Source organism: Natrix helvetica (assembly GCF_964273705.1).
Source record: "Natrix helvetica genome assembly, chromosome: 1".
Classification (NCBI taxonomy): domain Eukaryota; kingdom Metazoa; phylum Chordata; class Lepidosauria; order Squamata; family Natricidae; genus Natrix; species Natrix helvetica.
Window position 1 is genome coordinate 286,060,588 of NC_138548.1, and position 25,901 is coordinate 286,086,488.

Here is a 25,901-nt window from a genome sequence, read left to right on the forward strand (position 1 = left end):
TTGCTCGAGTGGTTGGGATCCCGGATTGGAGAATAGCAAGCCTTTGTTCAAGATCCATCAGCTGTTGTGGGACAGGATGAGTTCCTGTCCTTTGTACCAGCTCCTGCTGGGGGCGTGTGCCCCTAACTGGGAAACAGTGATGTCACCGGCTAATCCTTCCAGCCCAGAAGCACCTTGGTTTTTCTGACATGAGTGCAGCAGTGCATTTACCATAGAGTCCCGGATGAAAGGGCCCATCCAGCCACTCTGCCCCTGGGTCTTGGTTGATACCCCACCCAAAAATCAATTGGTTTGAGATGGACAACCTAGAAATTAAACAAAAAAAACAAACAAACAAGAATTCAGATAAACACATCTCTGAGAAAAGAACCTCTCCCTCTGTAGTTGATAGGGGACCATAGATTAACATTTCCTATTTTGATATCCCACAACTGTGTTAGACTCTAACTTCAACACTTGTCCAGCAATTCATGTATGCTTGGTATAGATTATAGAGTTTGTAGTCCAAGACATCTGGAAGCAAGCTAAAGACTGAGGCTATTCTAAGTCTAAAGACCCAGCAAATCATCTCAGATGCAGTAAAGAAACTTCGTTAACTAGAGTCACAAGAATGCAAGAAAAATTCCTTCAGAATTGTTTTGTTCCCACACATTTTATCCTGTGTCTTTTCATTTCTGCCCGTTTGCTCAGACTTCGCCTGCTTACGTTTCATAAAACTCTAGCTTGTTACAGGATTGTTCCCCAGTAGTGCAGGATATCTAATCTGGTTCTGGAATGAGGCCAGCCATCTCTCAGCCTTTCTCCCCACCAGGGATCAGACTATAAACACACGTTGTCTCCCCTTGTGCCAGGCAGCTGAATTCCAACCCCTGATATAAAGTAACACTACAATCCTCTGGGCAGCTCAGCCAGCATTCCTCTCGCTACAGATCCCCGTGGGCTTCTGGCTGTGGCACCAACACAATCATTTCCTTATCTTCTTGTCCTCTAAGAAACAAAAATAGATGACAGAGCCCACACCCTTGAAATGGCAAAGAAGCTGCTACATGGAATATTATGACAGCCCTACCCAAACAGCTGGTTCCTATCTAGTTAGCTCACACAATCAAACCTTCTCTGTTTCAGTAGTCTGGTCTGGTCATAATGTTAACCTATAAATCATGGTTTACAAACTACAATAGTTGGAATCGCACAAGACAGTCAAAGCAAACCAAAGAAAACAACATTCTGTATTGGATACTACCAGCTGGCCCTAATCTCAAAAGTTTCTAGCACATGTTTATGGATTTGGTTCATTTTGAACACTCTTTCAATTACCAGCTCACCTGCCATTGCTAAACACTTTGGAAGCAGAACACACGGTTGAAAGGTGCCAATTTGACACAGTTGATTTAACTCAGAGGTCACAGTTTATTAACCGGGGGGCTTAGTAGATTCATGCAATGCACTAAGCCCAAATAAACAAATTATGGCTCAAGATGTTGTATAAAACAAAGCAATCCTGAGTTACGGCTTATTTAGTTGTGCCATTATGTGAGGTGGAAAACTCTGCCCTGTCTGCCAGTTGAACTAGCCTTCTTTACTGGACAATTGTGGAGAGGGGCAAAGTACATCGTGATATCATCATGCAAAGGACATGATTTAATGGACTTTTATCAGACCTCAGGATGCCATTACATCATTGTACTATTTGTGCAGTGATATAGTGGGTGCATGCTATCCTTTTGACATTGTGAGTTGTGATGGATACAATTGGTTGCAAGGGGACAAATGGTTAATTCCATTGAATCTTGCCTGAGCCTTTTTTTAAAAGAAGATACAATTTTTAAAAAATCTCTAACTGATAGTAAAGATCAGCTCTACAAGGACAAAATAGACCAGGGATGGCTAAACCTTTTGTTGTTGGGTGCCAAGAATGTGAGTGCGCGTGCGGACTAGTGCGTGTACGTGCCAGCACCCATAATGCAAACCACACCCCCACATGCGCATGCATGCACAACCCCCCTCCATGCTCCCCCCCCTGCACGCCACAATGTTCGCCTCCAAGCTGAGCTTGGTATTTCCTGCTTTACCAGGAGGCTGTTTTTGCTCTCCCCAGGTTCTAGGAAAGCCTCCAGAGCCTGGGGAGGGCAAAAATGAAGGCTGAAAATCAGCTGGCTGGTGTGTACCTGCGCACTGGAGCTGATGGCTCATGTACTGGCAGATATGGCTCTGTGTGCTACCTGTGGCACACATGCCATAGGTTTGCCATCATAGAAATAGACAACGCATGATGGAAAATAAGATAGCTATCACTAAATCTACTTAGCGTGGAAAAGATACATTTGTGTGAATCTCTTCACATAAACTTTTGAATAATTGATTTCCTCTCTGTTCTTCATCCAAAGTACATTAAAATTAAACAGTTGAATAATAAAAGCTATAGACTGTGGCACCCTTAATCTTAAATGGTACTCAATGGTAACTGTTGGCATTGCATTCACCCTTCCCAATGTAGTCCCAGCTTGGAAACGTTGTTGTAGACGTTTATCTACTAGTTTACTTCAGAACAGAGTAAATAATGCTGTCCCTGATTCTGGACTCATATGTAGCTGCAACCAGTCTGCTAGAAACCTCCTTCTCTTCCTGATGTAAACCTCTGTGCATTTCCGATGCCCTAGAAAACGTGGGGGGGAAATTAAAAAGGGAGGGGGCTGAGAAGTAGACCTGCATCTGTGCAGACTGCAAAGTTATTTATTTCCTTTGGCATATAATAGGAATAAGGCAGGGGAATTGGCTGGCTGGGGAATTCTGGGAGTTGAAGTCCACAAGTCTTAAAGTTCCCAAGTTTGGACACCCCTGGAATAAGGTATATATCAATTAATTTTTAGACGTCAGCCAAATGGGCTGCAGGATACCCTTGGCTTTGCAATGGTATTAATGATTAATTGACAAAATCAGGAGCAGGCCCCAAAAGAATTACGTATTTACCACTGTTTTTCCCTTTCACTGGCACAAGAAATTAAATACATTTTGTTTCCAATGTTAATAATTTGTGGGCAAAGGATATACTTGATAAGGTATGGTGTGTTTTGTAAGGGATTTGTGAGAAATTCTCACTTGATTTGTCATACATAAAGGTAAGTCGAGTCCATTAATACCAATAACCTAAGCTCATGGTATTTTCCAGTTCCTGTTCTTTCAAAGGAACCTCTGCCTTTCACATGATGGTTTTAAAACAGAGCAGTGATGGCGAACATTTTCGGCACCGAGTGCCCAAACCGGAACACAAATATGTATGTGGTGCTTGCACACGTGTGCTGGAGTGCCGGAAACCCGAAGACAGCGGTGCGCACATGCCTGTATTTTGGGTGTTTTCAGGCCCTTTTTTGGACGAAAAACAGTTGGAAAACGGCCATGGTTTTGGGCTATTTTTCAGGCCGTTTTCAGACTGTTTTTTGGGCCGTTTCCTGGCTGTTTTCTGGCCCCCATGAAGAACAGCTGGCTGGTGCGCATGTGCCTGCCAGAAACCAGAGGAGCAGCTGTTGAGAGTGCGCGTGCCCACAGCGAGGGCTCTGCACGCCACCTCTGGCACACATGCCATAGATTCGTCATCACGGAGATAGAGTAATCTGGATGTAAGTTTCTCTCAGAGTTCTTCCGGGCTGGTGCAGAACTGTTTTCACTGCATGTAGGAGATTAATGTATTATGCAACTGAGTTAAGCATATTTATTGAGAAGCAGATTTTTTTTACAGGTGCGCGTTGCCAAAGAAAAGATGGAAAAAAAGATGTTTCTTAGTAACTCAAAGCATGGATTCCAAACACAGAGAACAACAGGCCTGTCTTTTTAGATTTCTTTTTAATCTGGGAAATGGGAAAAGTAGGTAATGGCAAACATAGGTGTTTCTGAGCAGAATATGATTATTTTGAATATTTACTGCTTCAATGACTTTTTGCAAAGGTTTGCACCATCGTTTTCACAGGGCCCAAAGTTCAGTTAGGTGAAACACGGCCTCAAGTAGGGATTCTGTGTTCACCGTATGAATCAACCAATAATCGATCAATCGTGTTTCTGCTCATGGCAAAGCATTAGTTTCGTCTATCAGTAATTATGGTGGTTTTTGTATGTGTGGTTTGATGATCGGGAATGTGGCACTTCCTTTTAGAAATAGAGAGTTGCATCTTGCAAAACTCTTTCATCTTCACTGTGCAAGTTAGGTACAGAACAAAAAGACTCACCAGAGTTTTTGTTTGTTTGTTTAATTATGCTTTTGAGTCAGTGTTGACTCCTGGCAACTGTCTGGAATAGTTCCTGCAGTTTTCTTGGCAAGATTTCAGATGTGATTTGCCACTATTATTTTCCTAGAGCAGAGAGAGTGACTGGCCCATGGTTACCCACTTGGCTTTATGCCTAAGGTAAGACTAGAATTCACGATCCCTGGAATTCTAGCCTGGTGACTTAACCCACTGGTGTCAAACTCGCCATGGCACGTTGTCGTTACGTGACATTTTGCAACATTTTCCCCATTCACAAAGCTGGAGTGAGCATGGCCTGCGCATGATGCATCCGACTGGCGGGCCGCCAGTTTGACACCCCTGACTTAACCTTTCTCCCTCCCTCCCTCCCTCTTTCTCTTCTCCTTATTTCTGCACACAGTTATACTTAAGGGTAGCAAGTGGGTCAGAAGCAATGGCCCATTTGAAAAAAGTAAAGTTAGTCCTCGACTTATGACAACAATTGAGCCCAAAATTTCTGTTGCTGAGTGAAACATTTGTTAAGTGAGTTTTGCTCACCTAAAAGCATGTTATGACTTTTCTTGCCATAGTTGTTAAGTGAATCACTGCAGTTGTTAAGTTAGTAACATGGTTGTTAAGAGAATCTGGCTTCCCCATGGACTTTGCTTGTCAGAAGGTCACAAAAGGGGATCACATGATCTCGGGGCACTGCAACCGTCATAAATATGAGTCAGTTGCCAAGCCTCTGAATTTTGATCACACGACCATGGGGATGCTACAATGGTCATAAGCATGAAAAACAGCCATAAGTCACTTTTTTCAGTGGCGTTGTAACTTCAGTCACTAAATGAACTGTTGTAAGTCGAGGACTACCTGTAGTGAAGAATCAGTCCAGGGCTGAAGGAGTTGCTGGAAAGGAAAGATGGATGTTTTGTTTGCTATTTATTGGTTTTATAGATGGATTTCATCATTATGTGTATGCATTTTTATTTCATGAGTCTCATGCTGTTTAGAATCAGAAGATTAGATGGTGTATCAATTTTTTCTCCCATTTAATTATGTCTGATTTTTAGAGACTGCCTGGACAAGTCCTACAAAGTTTTCAGAAGTGGTTTGCCATTGCCTCCTTCCTAGGTCTGAGAGAGAGTGAACTAGCAAAGTCATCCAGTTGGTTTTGTGGCTTAGGTGTAACTAGAATTCACTATCTCCCAGTTTCTAGCCTGAAGCCTTAACCACTACACAAATGATTCACACTTGAGTTTAGTATGTATGTGTCATTCAGTGTTCAAAATGCATCATTCTCATATAGTTCATTTTAAGTAGCCCTGTAATATGTCCCATAAATGCTGTATTTTGCTAAAGAATTTGATTAAAAAAGAAAAAGCTGCACAAACTTTTTAAATCTAACTTTACTCAAAACTTTTTATATAGATTTTATATAACATACCCCTGTTGCCTAGTAAAACTTTAATTCAAGATAACGACTTCTATAAAAAGTTAATACCTTGCCACTCCATCAAGCTGCTCTTGCTCGCATCTTTAAACTAAACAAATACATCCTGACCCCAAAATAAGCATGATGGAATTACAGGCACTGCTATTTGCCTGAAAATGTGGTTGGAAGCATCATTTTAAATACAAGATAATAGCCTGGTAGAAACTTTCTTGTTTAAACAAAGGAGAAGGTTAGTGGAATTTTCACTGCCTGTTCTACAATTTGAGATAGATTTTATTTTTATTTTTCCAGTTGAAAATTACATACTGATGTTGCTTCTTTTCCTAGACATCCAGCAAGTGTAAATTAGGCCTTGCCTCTGGATACTGAATTCAAAATAAGTGCTTGCATTATGTTAACAGTCTATTTGGAAAACCTTGGATAAGTTTCTCAGTGTGGCATAAACATCCACATTGTGTTAAAATCCTGGTTTACTCATCACAATGGCAAAGACAACACCAAGGAAACATACATTACAGAAAAAACAATTACTACCACCTGCCTTCCATTGGGGACCTGTATACTGCACGAGTCAAAAAGAGGGCTGTGAAAATATTTACAGACTCCCTCACATCCTGGACATACATTGTTTCAACTCCTACCCTTAAAACGAGGCTATAGAGCACTGCAGAACAACTAGAGACAAGAACAGTTCCCCCCCTCCAACGCCATCACTCTGCTAAACAAATAATTCCCCCAACACTGTCAAACTATTCACTAAGGCTCATTACTATTAGTCTTCTCGTTGTTCCTATCACCCATCTCCTCCCACTTATGACTGTAACTTTGTTGCTTGTATCCTTACAATTTATATTGATTGTTTCCTAATATGATTTGATTGCTTAGTTGTACCCTATGATTATCATTAAGTGTTGTACCATGTGAGTCTTGACAAATGTATTTTTTTATTTTATGTACACTGAGAGCATATGCACCAAAGACAAATTCCTTGTGTCTCCAATCACACGTTGCCAATAAAGAATTCTATTCTATTCCATTGTGAAGTTTGCTGGTTCTAGCTTAGTATGAAGTCAGCTACTGTGATTTGTAAATCCTGGATTATAGAAGAGCCTCTTGGCGTGAATACAACCTATAAATATTAGCCAAGGTGTTTCTAAACCTTTTTTAAAATAAAAACCTACCCTTTACTGAATTAAAGGCGGTTTAGTGAGAAGTTAATCTGGGACGGGATGTACGATCACGAGCAACGGACCTTTACGCGCGATCAGGTAGAGACACACAAATTTCCTTGGGGATGGGGGTGGGGAAGTAACGGGAACTTCACCCTAGACTCCCATCGCCAGCCCTACAAGCGAGAAGCAAACATCCCTTGGACTGTAATGTATCTCTTCTAAAAGTTGACTTCGCCGTCGGCTGTTGCTGCCTCCCCCTCCTTCCTTCCCCCCCCCCCGCGCATTGTAGCTGGAAAGGAGGGCTCCCTTTGTTTGCTAGGGGCGAAAGGTCCGTTCGACTCCAGCCATCGTTCGGATGATCTGCCTGGTTTCGGGGCGGAGGCGGAGAAAGCTTGACTAGCCGCTGAATCTGTTCACACGCACCCACTTGTCGCTGTTGCGGTCGCAAACTTCTGGGCTTTGTTGCTAAAGAGCTCCTTCCTTTCCCTTTCCCGGACGCCTCGCCCGCCTCCGCTTCGCGAACAGATTGAAGTTCGTGGCACTACAAAGTGTGTGTGGTGTGTGTGTGTGTGTGTGTGTGTGTACCCATATGAAAGAGTTTGCAAGAAATCGGGGGGGGGGGGAGATTCCACACGCCCCAATTCATCTTCGGGACCGATACCCGGGCTGTCAAGAGAAATCAAGGTGCCAGCCCACCCCGAAATACCACCCGCGGCAGCCCCGAGTAACTTTTCCCGCCCCTGCCCCGCGCGCTTTTTCTTTTTTTTACCTTCCTTCGAGCTTCACAGCAGCCCGGTTTACTCTCCCTGCAGCCCATTCCTCTTCGCTTGTGTGGCTGGGAGGGAGGGAGGGAGCCCTGCGGGGGTCAAGGGGTTAAGACCGAGGGCACCGGCGGCAGCGGCAATCCCCGCCGTCCCAGCTGCCGCCGCCGCCACCGGCGGCAGGCGAGGTCTCCATCTCGTTCGCTGCCTCCTCTAAGACCCTGAAACGGAACCTGAAAACAGCCCGTTTCAACTTCATGCTTAGGCAGTCGAGCGCCGTAAGTATCAGAAGAAAAGCGCCTGTCGAAAAAGTCTGCCGTGCTTTCGTTTTCGCACAAAACAGATACCCCGGTCAGGTCCCGCTGTCCAGATGGTAACCTTTCCTGGTCTGAGACTAGCAACTAGTCCACCTCGGCTGATTTCCCCCTTAATTTCCAAACCTTAATTAGCGCTTGGATGAGAGTGTATTTGGAAATCCCTGGGGATTTAAACTGGACAGTTGAAAAAGGAACCCAGGAAAACAAAAATCAGCAAACGGCTTCCTATTGTTGCCAAGAAAACCCATGGATTTGTAAGGGCAGTTCCTTATCATTAAATTCAACGTGAAAGAGACTTTATTTTTGTCTTAATGATATAATGATTTGTGTGTGTGTGTGTGTTGTATTTGTGCTGATAAATAAATAAAGGCATATTTGGGCATACCAGGGGTTGTAACACACATACATACATACATACATACATACATACATACATACATACATACATACATATACATGCATTCTAAAATTGGTTTTACAGTATCTTTTTTATTTTATTCATGTATTCTGCACTTTCTTCATGCCTCATTCTGCTTGAGTTCCCTTTTCAGGTAGAAACATGGAATACAAATCCAACCACACATTAACGAATAGATTGCATTAGTCTGAGATGAAGTTATTAGCAGTATCATCTGCAGCAAACCACAGTGACAATAAAATGATGACGCACCCAATTTAGCCATTACAGACTTTCATCCTGACATTTGACCCAGGTACTTAAGTGGTGATTTGTGTGATGACTTCATTATGCAGATGTCATTTATTTCCCATCCTATGGACTCCAGTGACTGCTACATAATGAATTGGCGCATAAACTGCTATATGAATTGGCATTAACTATTTGTGCAAGAACTTGTTCATATATTAGATGAAAACTTTCACCAGCGTTAACCTCTTTGCCTTTAGTGGTAGCTTTGCACCAAAATTCCAGCAGGGAAACAGCATACAAATAGCACAAAGAGGTAACACAAAAAGCCATGTGTGCCCATTATGCTGCTGCTGTTATGATTTGGGCTGAGCATGTTTTGTGAACCAACCATTGTGAGTAGTAAGCTCTGGTTTATGATGTAATGTGTTCAAGGAATCTGCTAATACAAAAGTTACATTTATTTATTTATTTATATCCTGCCTGATCATTTGCATATTAATAACTTAAAGCACACACCTTGAGTTATTATAATTTCCAACACACTTTCCTCCTGTTATTTTCCTCACAACAACAATCCTGTGAGCTGAGAGAGAGAGAGAGAGAGAGACTGGTCCAAGGTCACCTAGCCAGCTTTCATGATTAAGGCGGGACTAGAACCCATAATCCCCTGACTTCTAGTCTGGTGCCTTAACCACTAGACCATACTGGCACATTAAACTGAAGTAGCGACTTTTTTCCTTTTTCCTGATCACACAGAAATCTGAAGAATGCTTGACTGCTTCAAGAAAGCAGCAGAAATTACATTTACATTCTGGCAAATTTTGAAATGTGTCTTCTACCTCATTCCAAATCACATACAGTCCTAGTGCTTGCCAGTTACTGCAGTTTATATATCATGACTTGATGCTTAATGTGTGATATGATGCATTTCCAGTGTTCGGTTTATCTGAAACAGGTTGCAATCAGTCTATCATTCAGCTTAAACTGAGCCACCATCATCTAAGCCCTGGTCTGTCTATTGAGGATAGCAAGAACTGGCTGCCTAAGCAGAATTGGCCTCGTCTCTACAGAGAGGACTGCAAGAAGGCAGAATCTCTCAGTGAGAGAACACATAGCTATCCTCTTTCCATCTTGGCTCATTGATATTCATAATCCAGAACACTGGATATGGACATGTGGGTTTGCTGGGCTTGACCGCACTGCCCAGGCCACACCCTTGTGGGCTCTGGTCCCTCCTTAGCACTGTGGTCCTCTTCTCTCAGCCCAGCCTAGTATTCCCTGCAATACGATCTGTCACGTCAGAGGTTGAGAGGGCGGGTGTTCTGGAGCAGACAGTGTTGTGGTTACTGACTTCAATTACAGGAGCTTTGTTTGTAAGTTGTTGCCGTTCAAAGGGGGGGGGGTTAGGCAAGATAAGATTTCACCCCTTAAGGAACTTCCTTCATCAAGAAGGATAGGGAAGTCTCTCTTGGGAAGAATCCCAGCGAAAGCTACAAAGCAGTTGCTTGTTGCTACAAAAAAGGAAACTGTTAAATTATCTGCATTTAAGGGATCTTTGAATTATCTGGAGGTTTATCTTATATTTTGAGTTTATTTTGATATATTGGAGAGAGAGGGAGGGAGGGATAGAGGGAGAGAGAGGAAGGGAGGGAGGGAAAGAGAGAGAGAGAGGGAGAGAGATTTCATTCTGCTTGCCCATGTTCATGATTCTATTGAAAATAAACAGATCTACGTACCTACACAATTTATCTTTATATATATATATATATATATATATATATATATATATATATATATATATATATATATATATATATATATATATATATATATATATATATATATATATATATATATATATATATATATATATAATTTGTGTTGTATTTGTACTGATAAATAAATAAAGGGAGACTAGTATAGATCTATTTCGAGCTAATTAGCTAACATACATACATACATACATACATACATACAGCTTGTTTTGCCATAGCTTCTGTAAGAGCGCTATTGTTATGGAGCAATCAAATGGTTCAGAACTGGAGCATCCGTCTGTTTAAATGAAATGCTGAAGGCATCATGAGAAATGTCAGAATAGAAGAAATTAAAATATCTCGAAGGCTGTTTGAAAGGCAGGAAGTGAGGAAGGCACGAAACCCTTGCTGAAAACGAAAGAAGGGCAGGTACAAAGTGAAGAAGACAAAGGGCAATAGTTGGCTCAGCTAACTTTGGATTATTTGGTTTTGGGGGAATTGAGTGCAGTCTAAGAAAGCTTTGCTGATTGGGAGCAATGATGGCCCCTTAACAAATATATTCTTGCTTCTGTGCCTTAATGGAGTAGGCAAAGTTAGTGCAAAGGTGCCTGGTCCCTTCCTGAACTATGTGGCAAAAGATGCCACAGGGATGAGCTAAAGCAGTTGAACAGCTGCTCAAGTGCTGTGGGATGAGAACAAACCCAGTGGAATAGGATACCCCACCTGGCGGATAAAAGTGGAAGTACAATTTAATCTGATTTAAAACAAATTATTCCCCTCTAACTTTAATACTATCTCCATTCAGTACTACCTGGTCTATGCATTCGGCCCGCTGTGCCAGTGTGGTCTAGTAATGGAAGTGAATTGAAATGGAATTGAAATTCTAGTCCACCCTCAGCTATGGCAGTTCTCTGAGTAACTTTGGGACAATTTTTCTCTGGTAGCTCAAGCTACCTTAGAAACATAGAAAACTAACAGCAGAAAAAGACCTAATGATCCATTGAGTCAGCCCTTTGATTTTATTTGTTTTTGTTTTACTTTCACTTTATTTATTTATTAATCTATCTTTTTATTTTTTGAATTACTATTATTTTTATATTTTACTTATTTTTTATTTTATTTTTATCAGATGATGGATATGTACTTGTCCAATTAGGGTAAACACTCCCAATTAACATGTGAAGTGTTAGTACCGCTATATAATGCCTTGATAGGACCATACTTGGACTATTGTATCCAGTTTTGCACCAATATATAAAAAAAGATGTTGAGACTCTGGAAAGAGTTCAGAGAAGAGCCAGAAAAGATGATTAGGGGACTGGAGGCTAAAACATATGAAGAACAATTGCAGGAATTGGGAATGTCTAGTCTAGTGAAAAGAAGGACTAGGGTGACATGAAAGCAGCCTTCCAATACCTAAGGGGCTGCCACAAAGAAGAGGGGTTCAACCTTTTCTCCAAAGCTCTAGAAGGCAAGACAAGAAGAAATGGGTGGAAACTAATCAAGAAGAGAAGCAACCTGGAACTAAGGGGAAACTTTCTAACTGTGAGGACAATTAACCAGTGGAACAGCTTGCCTTCAGCAGTTGTGGGTGCTCCACAGGCATAACATGCTCTAATCTTCGCTACCGGTTTGGAACCGGGAGTGTGTGCATGCGCCGAGCATCCGTGACGCCATCTGGGCGGGTGAGCGGAGCCTCCCGCTGCCACTACTACCAGTATGCTCGAACTGGGGTGAACTGGCAAAATATCACCTCTGGTGCTCCATCAGTTGGAGGCTTTTAAGAAGAGACTGGAGAGCCATTTGTCTGGAACAGTATAGGGGTTTCCTGCTTGGACAGGGAGTTGGACTAGAATACCGCAAGGTCCCTTCTAACGCTATTATTCTGTTATCCCAAGAATGTTCAAATTCAGTTACTGATGGTTGACTCACTACCTCTGCTGGAAGTTGGTTCCAGGCTTCCGTTACTCTTTCTGTGAATTTGGTTGCTATGGGGAAATAGAGAAGGTGGAAATATTGTATCTCGAAGTCCTAAATGAGAGGATGGATATAAGTTTAATAAGCACAGATGTATCACAAAGGAAGAGTTGCTTAGAATTCCATCACCAGGAGAGATTGGTGGCGAAAGAGATGAGAGGTAGTCTTCCTCGATGGGGTGGCTCAACCTGTGAAATCGGAGGAGGTTTGTTGACGACTCCTGCATCTTTTCAGGAATTGTATTCTATTTCCAAAGGTGAACATGCAATTGCTTCTTTTCTGCAAAGAAGAATGAGGAAAAGACAGCAGGAGCAAGAACGGACCACAATAAAAGGGAATTTCAGTAAATCAGTGGATGGAAAAAAGAAGAGTCATTTTAAACGATTGAATGAAACAAATGCCTTCAGCGGTTGTACAGAAAAGCAAGTTCAGCAGGTGTAGCATGTCCAACTCGTACCATCTGCAGAATTTCTTCTTCTACTACGTTATAGGAGCTCAGTACTCATTGGTAGTTACCCGGCCATTTGAAAGAAGATAGGTGATAAACTACCAGAATAGTTGCCCCTGTTGTTGTTTTTTGAGGCCATAATAATAGTAGAAGAAATCATTAAGTAAATTGCACGATATAGACTGAAATTTCAGGAACAGAAACTGTGTGTAACTCTAATCTTTGCATCTGTATTTCACAAACTGCCTAAATCAAAACGAATACAACAGGAAACAGGAAGTGGGCACTTGAAATGTTAGTTTCAAGAGCAGGCACCTGCCTTGTCAATATTAAGAGTTTAGGTGATGGCGACTTTTTTAAACTACTTGTTAAATGATAAATGATTAAATAATTGGTTAGCTACCATGACTGCATGGCATTCAGATCAGAAGAAACATCATAAATTACATCCATAACAGTGGCGGGATTCATTTACCTTCCCTACCAGTTCGCAAATCTGAGTGCATGTGCCACTTCTATGCATCGCACCACCTCCTGCGCATACGCAGTGCTCGCACATTACATCGAGGCGGGTGGGCAGAGCTACTGGTTTGCCCGGACCAGAGAGAATCAGCTGAATACCACCTGTGATCCTTAGTTGTCCTTGTTGCAATTTCAATGTCCCATTTCAATGTCGCAATTTTATTGAGCCGTACACCAGACAATCTGATTGCAGATCTCAGGGGGATCTTCACCAGTGTGTGGAGAACATTTCAATGGATGTATGATGTGAAAAGTTAGATGAGAGTATTTTTCCCCGATCCCAATTTTCTAGAGTTCCTTTGAACTGCAGCATTTTTTGGAATTATAGAGAAGTTCTACCATGTACCAATGCAGGCCCTCAACTTACAACCACAATGGAGCCCAAAATTTCAGTTGCTAAGCAAGACAGTTGTTAAGTGAGCTGTGGCCCATTTTATGACCTTTTTGCCACAGTTGTTAAGCAAATCACTGCAGTTGTTAAATGAATCATCCGGTCATGAAATGAGTCTGGCTTCCCCCATTTGGGAAGGTTACAAAGGGTAATCACATGACCCCGGAACAGTGCAATGATCGCAAACTCATGCCAGTTGTCACCCTTCTCTCCTTCCTTTACATGGATCTGTCTTTGCAATCATCTGAGTCGGGCTTTATCTAGTACAGGTAGTCCTCAACTTACGACCACAACTTTATTTATATTTATATTTATTTATTTATTTATATTTAATGCTTCTAGACCGCCCCCTCTCCCAAAAGGGACTCGGGGCGGTGTACAGTCCGTGCAGAATATAACAAAATACAATAAAAAGTTAAATATGTACAGTTGGCATGGAGGAGGTTAAAATGTAATTAAAAGAACTGTACAAAGCTAATATAAATATAAGTTTTAAACCCCTAAAATAGACACAATGTTAAAAACAATACCCCTAAAAATAACCAGTTGATAAAACATTTGCCAGGAGGGACAGTTGTGATTATGCCAGGCCTGCTAGTCGGAACAGGTGGGTCTTCAATTTTTGCCGGAAGGAGCGGAGGTCAGTAGTGGTTCTAATGTCGGGGGGGAGGTCATTCCAGAGGGTTGGGCCCATCACAGAGAAGGCCCTACTCCTTGGTGTCGCCCATTGGCATTGCCTAGTGGACGGCACCAGGAGAAGTCCCTCCCTGTGTGAGCGAATTGGCAGCAGGGATGTATGTGGGAGGATGCGATCCTGCAAGTAACTAGGTCCCGTGCCATGGAGCGCTTTAAAGATGGTAATCAGCACCTTGAAACGCACCCGAAAAACCACAGGTAGCCAGTGCAGCTCGCGCAGGAGAGGTGTTACGTGGGAGTACCTCGTACTCCCCATCACAGCCCGTGCGGCTGCGTTCACAACTGAGCCCAAAATTCCTGTTGTTAAGTGGCATATTTGTCAAGTGAGTTTTGCCCCATTTTACGACATTTCTTGCCACATTGTTCAGTGAAGCAAGGAAGTTGATAAATTAGTAACCCCGTTGTTAAGTGAATTTTTCCTTCCCCGTTGACTTTGTCAGAAGATCACAAAAGAGGACCCCATGACCTTGGGACACAGCAATTTCATAATTAGGGACCAGTTGCCAAGCATCTGAATTTTGATCACATGATCATGGGGATGCTGTAAAGGTTGTAACTCTGAAAAATGGTCACACGTCACTTTTTTTCAGTGCCTTTATAACTTTGAATGGTCACTAAAGGAACCGTTGTAAGTTGGGGACTATTTGTACCACATTGAAGAGCAGATAGTAAAGTTAACCTTACCTTAAGTTCAATTTAGCTAAGTTCTAGATTATTATGCTGATTAGTGTTTTGCATCCGCCCAATCCGGTCACACCTAAGATAGGAATTCCTTCTCATAGAATAGGGTTTCTCAACCTTGGAATTTTAAGAGGTGTGGACGTCAATTCCCAGAAGTTCTGAGAATTGAAAAAGTTTCCAAGGGTTGAGCAACACCACGACACAAGATTCATTTCTCTCCCTCTCTCTCTCTCTGTACCATCAGGAGAAGAATTTAAGATCGGCTCCTTCAATTGGACCATGGTTTTCACAAGTTGTTTGTTTTTGCACTTGGGTACAACTGCAGCCCCAACTGAGCCCAACATTTCTGTTGCTAAACGAGGCAATTGTTAAGTGAGTTTATGACCTTTCTTGCCACAGTTGTTATGGGAATCACTGCAGTTGTTAAGCTAGTAACACAGTTGTTAAGTGAATCTGGCTTCCCCATTGACTTTGCTTGTCAGGGAGTCGCAAAAGTGGATCACTTGACCGCACGACATTGCAACCGTCAAAAATACATGCTAGACCAGAAAGCACCTGAGATTTGATTACGTTGATCAAAGGAATTCTGTAGTGGTTGTTATGAAACCACTATGTTAGGGTCACTTTTTTCAATGTTGCTGTATCTTTGAACGGTCATTAAACAAATGGTTGTAAGTTGAGGATCATTTCAGCATTTCTGTGCACATTTTAACTGTATTTCAACTATTTGCTTTTTTTTTGTTTCGATGGAAAGATTTTTGTTTTTGTTTTGATGGAAAGATGGGCTATAATAATTTGTTTACTTGCAAGCTTGATGTAAGGATACAAAACAATACTTCTTGATGTAAGGATTTCAAATAGTTAATGTACATTATAATCTCTGAGAACATGAAAACATATTTGTATTCATTAATTTGCTGAATTGATTCACCGATTCAGACATGGGCCTCTTTCTTCGTGCATTACTATTCATTGCAAAAGTTATCGTGCTGGGTGGACATCCTCATTCTCCGGATTAAATACGTGGCCTGTTTTTCTGCTTATGCAGTTAGCATAATTAAACAAAATGCAAATTGTAAAACATGAAAATAAACTCGGGGTAACTAAAGTTTACAAAACCAGTATCGTATTTTTCAGAGTATAAGACACACATTTTTCCAAAAAAGAGGCTGAAAATCTGGATGCGTATTATACACTGAATACAGCATTTTTGGCCTCCCAAAACCCCACCCTCTTTGCAAAAATGGACGTGCAGAGCCTTTAGGAGGCTTCCAGAGTGCTGCTGGGGGCTGGAGAGGGCAAAAATGAACAAAAAACTGGATGTTTTTTGCTCGTTTTACCCCCCACCCCAGCCCGCAGCGGCACTCTGAAAGCCTCCTAAAGGCTATGCATGCCCTTTTTTTGACAAAATGGGCCTATTTTCATGAAAAATGGGCCGTTTTTTGCTCATTCCCCCCCCCCTCCAGGAGCACTTTCAAGCCTCCTAAAGGCTATTCATGCCCCCCTTTTTGACAAAAACCAGGCCCATTTTTGCGAAAAATTGGGTTTTTGGGAGGTCTGCAGAGTGCAAAAACTTTTTTAAAAAATTTGCCTCTTCAAAATCTTGGTGCATCTTATACTCTGAAAAATACAGTAGGTCTCTGCCACTTTTTAAAGTATTGGGAAAGCTTCGGTCAAAGGTACGTTGAAGAACGTTCCAGAGCTTGTGACTTACACAAGACACAAGTTCCTCTTCAATATGTTGGATGGACATCTTTGTGGCCAAGGGGACATTTTCCTAAGGGCCCCCCCTGACGATTTAAGTAACTTGGACAGGTTCATAGCAAGAGAGGTTGTCCCCAGATGCTCAAGCCTTAAGCTATTTAAAAGTCAGCACTAACACTTCAAATTCTCCCTGGTGATCAGTTGGCAGCCAGTGTCGATCTTCCTGTTCAGGCATCATGTGATTGCTGTACCTTGCACAAGGTTATTTGCTGCATTTTGTTCCAGACACTTTTCAAGGAGAGTCACACCTAGGACTTGCAATAATCAAGATGAGAGATTTATTGCATATTACATTATGGTATTTATTTATGTAGTTATTTAAAAACTGCCTGAGGCCCAGGAGAAAGCTAGGCGTGGGGAGGTTTGCCAGGTCCAGTGACTTACACAAGAGTTACATTTGACCTACTAGACCAGGGGTGTCAAACCCGCAGCATCACATTTTCATCACGTGATGTATCGCGACTTCCCCCCTTCGCTAAAATGGGGGTAGGCGTGACCAGCGTGACCAGCACGACGCATCCGGCCGGTGGGCTGCGAGTTTGACGCCCTGGCACTAGACATTACTTTTCTGACCCAACTGCTGGAACACGACAAATCTTCTGTAGTTAAATCAATTATTCCTTTATTGGGAGCGCCAGCAGCCCTGGCAAAAAGTTCCTCTATCACCGCAGACTAACAGGTCTGTTCAGCAGGTAGATGAATAGTTGTCTGCCACATGTATTCATTTCTGTCCCCTGCCTTTTATCACCAGAACTAGGATGGGGCTTTGCTAGCAGCGGTAGCTCTTCGGTTTCAAGGATCGGCCCACAGATTTCCACTGCTCTCCTCTCCTCTGCCTTCTGTGCATTAGGCACTGGACCCAGCTGTTCCTCCTCTTCTTCATCAGCCACTGTCCTGGGGGCTGTTGACTCTCCATCTGAGGGCTGATGGACGGCCCAAGCTGTGCCTCTCTCTCTCTCTCTCTCTCTCTCTCTCTCTCTCTCTCTCTCTCTCTCTCTGTCTCTCTCTCTACCAGCGCCATTCCCTCTTCCCCCTTAGAGCTCTCAGGTTGCCTTGATGCTGACCCTGACTCGCACACCTCCTCCTCATCTGATTTGGCTGCTGGAGGGGCGGCGGCCAACAGACCACAACAATAACCCTACAATGAGCTACTGGTAGGGTGAAAGTATGCTTCTCTCTATGGCTTCCATCTGCAAATCCATCAGGTCCTGAAAATCAAGGGACACTCCCAAACTGAATGCATTTTTCAGGAGAAGTGCAATGTCATCCAAAACAGGCTTCGCTTCAGTCCTTGAATGCCGTTTTTATCTTACCTGCCTATAAATTCATCTCCCACAGAGTTCACATGATTCCTTGTCCCACCTGCCTTTGAGGTAAGAGATAAATATTCTACATTAAATATGTGAAGCTGACATGTAGCAATGCAAAATGCCAACCTCCAACAAATCCTGTAGGCATTTTTTATTTTTCTGGTTTTTTATTTATTTCAAAGATATTACAAATAAAATAAACAATTAAAAAATTACAATGAAAAAGAAAGTGAAAAATTATTGGCAAGGTAAAAAGAAGAAAAAAAAGAAATAATAAAGAATCGTACCACACACAACAAATCCTGCAGAGATTCTTAAAAAAACAAAAATGTTGTGTGGCGCAAGCTCAGTGTTTATTTACTTATTATATTTCTATAGCTGCCCGTCTTATTTTCTTTTGACCCCCTGAAATAAGCACTTGGCCTTATTTTAGGGGAGGTCTTTTATTTTTGAGGTGCAGGAGGCGGCGAGCGTGGTCACCTTATGGCTGCTGCTGTGTTGCAATATCTTTGGGGAGGGCTTATTTTTGAGAGAGGGCTTATTTTACCACATGCGCTAAAAAGCCCGATTGGGCTTATTATCCGGGGAGGTCTTATTTTCAGGGAAACAGGGTATTTGGGTCACAGTAACCTCTTAGAAACCATGCTCTAGGAGTGTCCGGAACTAAATATTCCAGATGTACTCACCAATCCCAAAAGTTAGCCGCTTATGTGAATTTAGCTATTGTGGTTCGCACTGTGCATTTTGCACTCTCGGGCGGTAGTTGACTTTTCCAATAAACTATGATGAAACGAGCCATAGTTTTGCACAAGTCTAACCAAGAGCTGTATCAAGCCAGCCAGCAAAGACTCAGTACGGCAAGCAGTTGTGGAACGCATGAGCAAATGCAGTGACTGAATATTCTTGGGTTGCTTAATAGTCTGTTCTGATTATTGTAATGACGAAATTTGGCTGGCCAGCCTAGCCCATGCAAGAATGCAGGCACACACATACACAAAGCGCTCTCTCTCTCTCTCTCTTCTCTCTCTGTCTCTGTCTCTGTCTCTCTCTCTCTCACACACACAAACACACACGCACACACACACACACACACACATTTCTCAAAGCTAACAAGGAGCTAACAATCAAGCCATGCTAGATGATTCACAGTGTAAATTTTACACCGTCTCTCTTCTGTTGCTACCATCTCAGCAGAAGCAGATCAATAGATAACTGGAACGGAAAGTCATGTTGAACCGTTACTATTTATTACTATGCTTAACGCTTTGCAAAAGATAATGAAAGCAGTTGTCACTGCCTGCCTGGTGTGAAGCAGTAATATGTTCCATGAACACATCTTTTGTCACAATCTCCTCCAAACTCTCGCATACAGTGATATACACACTCGGCCTCTCCTTATGGTGGATTGCTAAATAAGGAGGTTACAAATTCAGGCTTGCTAAAAATAGGCAAGAGCACTAGGGATCTTTTTGACCTACTGGACAATCTTCCTCTTGTGCAGCCAATGAATTCAGTTCTAAGCAGCAAGGAAGTTGCACTCCGGGTAATACTTTGATTCCCAAATAGAAGCATGTTCTCTTCTTTCTAATTTTGTTGTTCTTGTTTAATCATAATTGTAACGTTCACTTTGTCTTATCTCATCTAAACCTTCAAGGTTGATAGAAATGAGGACCCAGATTGTTGGGGTCATATGCTGACTCTGTAAACCGCTTAGAGAGGGCTGCAAAGTGGTATATACCGTAAGTCTAAGTGCTATTGCTGCTAGGAATAACAAACCACAAGATGCTAGCAGCTCTTTTTAAAACCAGATGCACAGTACTGCAGAGAGTAGCCAAGAATCTCTTCATTATCAAGTGGATTGAGGCTAGATATTAACTATGTTAAATATGAGAACTAGTTTGTCTAGTACAGTGATGGCAAACCTATGGCACGTGTGCTCAAAGTGGCGCGTGGGGCCATGTCGCCTGGCGCGGCATCACCTGTTCCTCTTCTGGCACGTACAATGATCAGCTGGCCGTTGTGCGTGCAGCAGTGTCAGAAACTGGAAGAGCTGGTCTTCCGTTTTCCGGAGTCAGCATGCACGCCAGCCAGCTGATCGCTGTGTGTGCATGTGCGACAGCAACTGGAAGACTAGCTGGCCGGTGCACATGCTCCCTGGGCAGCTCCTCTTCCGGGTTGCATCCCAGACGAGTGTGCGCCATCACTGGTCTAGTAGTTAAGGCACCAGGCTTGAAACCAGGAGACTGTGAGCTCTAGTATATTAACATGCATAAAGGCATTCTATATTAGATGTGAAAGTTCACTTTCTTCTAAGCACAACTTACTTCACAGGGTTGTTGTTTTGGACAAAATAAGAGGAAGGAGCATTTTAAGTGTTGATGCTTGAGTTATTTATAAAACAATAAAGGCAGGATTTAAAAAATCCAACTAAATAAATAAACTGGCAAATATTTTGGTATGTGGCTTTTATTTTATGGGAAAGATTAATCTTACGTGACATTCTTTGCGATGGTACAATTAACTCTGCAAGCTCTGTGGTCTACAAAACTGAAAACATCCTCTGAGTACTGTGGAGCCATGCCAGACAATCCTTTGGTTTCACAGTCCCAGGGCAAGCTGTAATTTCCATTGCCAGATTTATGAAACCAGTGGTGGCTCCTCCTAAACAGCAGTGCTCATCTGGGAGGAGCTTGTATCACAAGCTGTATGCTTATCAAAACCAATTATATTTCATTTACTTAATGTGCTTCTATACTTCTTTCTATTCAACTGCATCCCAAAGTGACTTATAAAAAAAAAAACATAGCAAACATGTTATTGTTTAAACAAGGTGTGTTTAAATGTGAAGGCTTAGAAACAGAGAAAAGTTCACAAAGGGAACAGTATTTTTTCTAAATACTGGAGCTTTGGTGGAATTTGAAGAAAAGCCTCTTACAAGCTATTCCTTTTCTTTTAGAAGTGAGTGTCAGACTTTGTAAGTTGGTTTTTGCAATAGATTTAGCTGTATTTTATTCTTACAAAAGGATTTTCCACCTGTCTACATCTCTTTTATAATGCAAATACATACAGCTCAAACCCAATGCTTTTAGATGAGAATATACCAGCACATGGGTTTTGTCTCCTGTTGTCTGTGTTTAACAGCTGGGCGAATTCATTTTTCACTCAACCAAAGTGGTGGTGGGGATCACCACAAGGATGGTATGTCAAATTTATAGGCAATCTGTTTTCCTTTTGGTAGGATCTCCAGCTTGCTCTCTAGTTGAAGCTGAGGTAAAATTTTGATCTCAGGGCATAAATAGGAGAAGTGGTTTGCCAGATTTACAGGTCCGCCTTACTTGTGGCAGCTCAGACATTTTTTTGCATACAATTAGTCAAAGGGACACCACCTTGCTAATAATACTTTAGAGCCCATCTGCGATTGCTTTGAGTCATTTTGCATCTCAAAAATCTGTGCTGGTATTCTACAAATAAAGTAACTCAGGAAAACAGAAATGGAGAAAAATTGAGAAAAATTCTGTTTTCCTCCTTCACTGCAGTAGGGGGGGGGGGGCTAATCCAAAGGAAAGCCTCGATTCTGTGGGTTTTTCCCTCCAGACAATGTACTCCTGGATACAAAGTGCTAGCTTTCCCACCTTTTGACATGGAACAGAGGTGAAAAGATTTTGATAGTTCAAAAATTTAATTCTCTCATACAACCCTGGGCAACCTTCAGTGAGTTGTTTTAGTCCCTGCAGGTAGGCATTTTTAAAGCAGTGATGGCAAACCTTTTGGGCTTGGCATGTCACAAATTCAGAAAATGTCTAACTTGACTCTGCTAGTGTGTTACACAAACCTCTGAACAAAAGAGGAACAATTGTCTATCTCTCCCCTCACTCCGCCCAAATCTAGGCTACCCTGGCTACCCCTGACACAGTGGTACTTGCTGGTAGTGCCTAGGCTTGGCATGAAGTAGAGTCTCACCGACTCAAAAGCCCCTCAAATTAGCTACTTCATCATCAGTCCACCTCTCACAACTGTCACAGGTCATGTGGGCTCCTGTAGAATAGGTTCAACTGTCATCTGCAAACGCTAACATTCATAGGATAATATGTATGTATATACCTTTTAAAGATATCCTTATTTTTCAACCCCCATTTTATCATTATTGGAAGGCTTGTGGTGAAGCAATGTTTCTTTAACTGAACAGAGGACAGAGTCACTTTTAAGAATGTTGGATTTTTGGACATCAGAATACTCCATTACTAAAGAAAACCTGACTCCACTGCCTTTTCACTAATTTCTTGTAATTTAATGGAATGGGTTGGGGAACCCTTCTGACTGCCCTAAAATAGCTTCACTACTATGTAGGTATTAAGTATTCCTCTTATTTAATTTTTAAAAAGTCATTATATTTTCTCTGCCATTCTTGGTAATATTTGGGGAAATTATTTTTAGGAATGTTGACATTTGTAATTGTGCTTTCTTGTGCTAGGATTTTAAAAATGTTTATCTTTTATAAATATATGAAGTGTTTATCAATACTTTAGGTATTTTTATATTTTTTCAATTTTAGTTACAGCCAGTATTAGCGCTGTTTCCGGAAGCCTTATAAACATCTATTTAAAGTGTACCTGACCCTTATGCAAATTACAAGTTATATATCCAGAATGGAGTATATCTTCCATTGCAGGCGTCAAAAAATTATAAGATGCTAATATTTTTATTAATATTGTTATTGTGAAGTTCCCAGAAGACAGCCTAATTAATTTACGAGCTTCCAGGCATATCTCAAAGGAAATCCAATCATTTATTAGGATCGACATTCTGGCATGGACTCCGGTGGAGCCAAAACTGCTTCCGCTTAATTGCATTTGAACTTTACCCCTGCAATCCCCTCCCTTCTGTCCTGCATCATAATTCATATTCTCCAACTAGGCTGTAGAAATGAGATCCGACTCCAACCAAAGGCATGCATGGAATTCCCCCCTCCCCCCATGCCAGCCTGATAATAGTCATGGCAATGCTTTAGAAGTTGACATCCGGCTCCCCTCACTTCCCGAAAGCAGCCTGTGTGACACAAAGACAATTTGAGTACTGGTATATAACTTAAGGATGTGTCCCTCCCCCAGGATTGCTTGGATTTTCTGCATGGAATTTTTCTATGAGGCGATCAACCTGGATATTTCTGCTTTTCACTCAAGATGCCTCCGATAATGGGTAGCCCTTCCACTTGATTAAGTATTGGAGTTGTCTTCTGTGCCACCTTGAATCGAGGATTCGTTGAACTTCATAATGGGTTTGGCCCCCTATGACCATAGGGCCTGGGGGCTCCTGGGGTAGTGATCTCAAAGTAGATCCGATCACAAGTTTTAAGAGGCTACTATGAAACGCTGGGTGTATCTTCCCCAACAATCGAGGTAGTTTCAATTGCACTGTGACTGGGTTGATGATCTTTACTATGGGGAATGGTCCCATAAACTTTGGCCACAGTTTCTTGCTAGGCAGTTTTAATCTCAAATATTTTGTGGAGAGGTAAACCTTCTCTCCTACCCGGAATGGCAGTTGCGGAGCCCGGTGTTTATCTGCCTGTTTCTTATAGGTTTGTGCCGCTTTAGCCAGTGCCCTTTTAACATTTTCCCAGGTTGATTTCGACATCGACATCCAATCAGTCAAGCTGACTGAGGAGGGGGGATCCCTTGGATACTCAGGCATTGGCACGAAGTCCATACCGCTCACTATTTTGAACGGCGTGAGTCCTATGCTACTGTGAACAGCATTTTTGTACGCAACCTCAGCAATCTGCCCAATTGGACTGCTGATAGTTGACGTAACACCTCAGGTACTGTTCTATCATGGCATTCAGTCTCTCTGCTGCCCCATTGGTGCCCAGATGAAAAGCTGAACTAAGACCCTGAGATGACCCAATGGACTGCAGGAACTCCCTCCAGAACTAGACCCGTCTGTCTGAGATAATTCTTCGAGGTACTCCATGCAGTCGATAGATATACTTCATGAACAGTTTAGCCAGCTTGTGAGCCGAGGGTAGTTCTCTACAGGGTATGAAGTGTGCCTGTTTGAAGAAGAGATCTATTACAGTCCAAATCACTGTGTTTCCCCCACTTTTTGGCAACTCTACTATAAAGTCCATTGCGATCTCCTCCCACGGCCTCGTTGGCTCTGCTACTGTTTGCAGCAGTCCGGGGTTTTTTCCTGGTCGTCTCTTCATTGTGGCGCAGATGGTGCAACTTTTCACATAACTATCCACATCTTTCTTTATGCCAGGCCACCAGAATTGCCTCCGGGCTAAGTGTAAAGTCTTTAGGAACCCAAAGTGGCCTGCCAGTTTGGCGTCGTGACTCCTCTGGAGAACTAGGGTACGTAGGGATTCTGGGGCGTAGAATTTCGTCCCTTCCATGCAAGGTCATCTCTTTTCGTCAAGATGTGTTGGTTGTTTTGGAACCAGGGGTCTGCTAGCAGTTCAGTTTTGAGTCTCGTGTTAGGTCACTTGCGGGTTGGTCTTGCCAGTCATGGCGTTGCCACCTGATGGTTACTTGGGCAGCTGATTGAGTAGAGGAAATGATGGTGTCCATTACGTGCTCCCATTCGCATTTGTACTGAGGCATGCGGGAGAGGGTGTCAGCTAGAAAGTTCCTCCCACCTGGAATGTGCTTCAAGACAAAATCAAAATGGTTGAAGTATTGAGCCCATTGGACTTGTTTGGGTGATAGTTTCCGTGGGGTTCTAAGAGGCTCCAGATGTTTGTGGTCAGTCCAGACTTCGAACTGTTTCTGGCTCCCTTCCAACAGGTGTCTCCAGGTTAGCAGTGCCCATCTTACTGTGAAAACCTCCTTTTCCCATGCGGCCCATCGTCTCTCTGTGTCTGTGAGCTTGTGGGAGGTGTAGGCGCAGGGTTGTAAGCTTGTGCTTGGAGAGCCCGGGCTTCAGGAACCCCGGAAAATAAAAATTATTTTAAAAGTCAGTTTTGGCTCTCTGTGAAGTTCCCAGAAGACAGCCTAATTAATTTACGAGCTTCCAGACATATCTCAAAGGAAATCCAATCATTGATTAGGATCGACATTCTGGCATGGACTCCGGTGGAGCCAAAACTGCTTCCGCTTAATTGCATTTGAACTTTACCCCTGTAATCCCCTCCCTTCTGTCCTGCGTCATAATTTATATTCTCCAACTAGGCTGTAGCAGAAGGAATGCAAGGAATCCCCCCCCCCCATGCCTGCCTGATAGTATTCATGGCAACGCTTTAGAAGTTGACAGTTAACTTATTGTGAGAATAGGAATGAAATCTTAGTTATTTGAGTAAATTGGTTGAGGTTATTTGAGGAACCTAATAGACTCTATCTTGAATATCTGACTAGCCAGCAAGCTACTCTGGAAAATCACAGCTTGGAGCAAAATCAGAAAGTTACAGTGACCTGACCAGGAATAGCCTGATGGGTCAGAACAGGAGATGTTTTGCAAGAAGCCGGTAATGATCTCATTGCTTAGTTCTGGAAAAGTGAGGTCTTTTGGGGCTTTCTGAACACATGTGTTACTGGAATTTACCTGGGGTTTTTGGAACATTCAGGGAATTTCCATGTATTTTTCACATTGTACTTATTGCACGCAACTGTACTTTTGTATCCAAGTTATGACGCATTTGATACATCATTTTGTGTATTTAAGGTGCACCTATGTACCTTGTAGTTATTCTCATTTGTTTGGGAATCCACTTGTGCAAGTGTAATAAAATAGATGTTTTTGGTTGATCATAGTCTCTGACCATTTTTTTTTTGATATGTAGAAAATATAT

The 25,901-nt window shown here is 42.2% G+C and overlaps 1 protein-coding gene across 1 annotated transcript in view; it reads right to left on the reverse strand.

The window, feature by feature from the left end:
- CCDC69 (coiled-coil domain containing 69) overlaps positions 1–7,888 on the reverse strand; it is a 39,421-nt gene extending 31,533 nt beyond the window's left edge. The window contains exon 1 of the mRNA XM_081951419.1: positions 7,615–7,888. Coding sequence (XP_081807545.1) covers positions 7,615–7,662 — 48 coding nt within the window. The 5' untranslated portion in view covers positions 7,663–7,888. The remainder of the gene's footprint in view (positions 1–7,614) is intronic.
- Between the last annotated feature and the right edge of the window lie 18,013 nt (positions 7,889–25,901).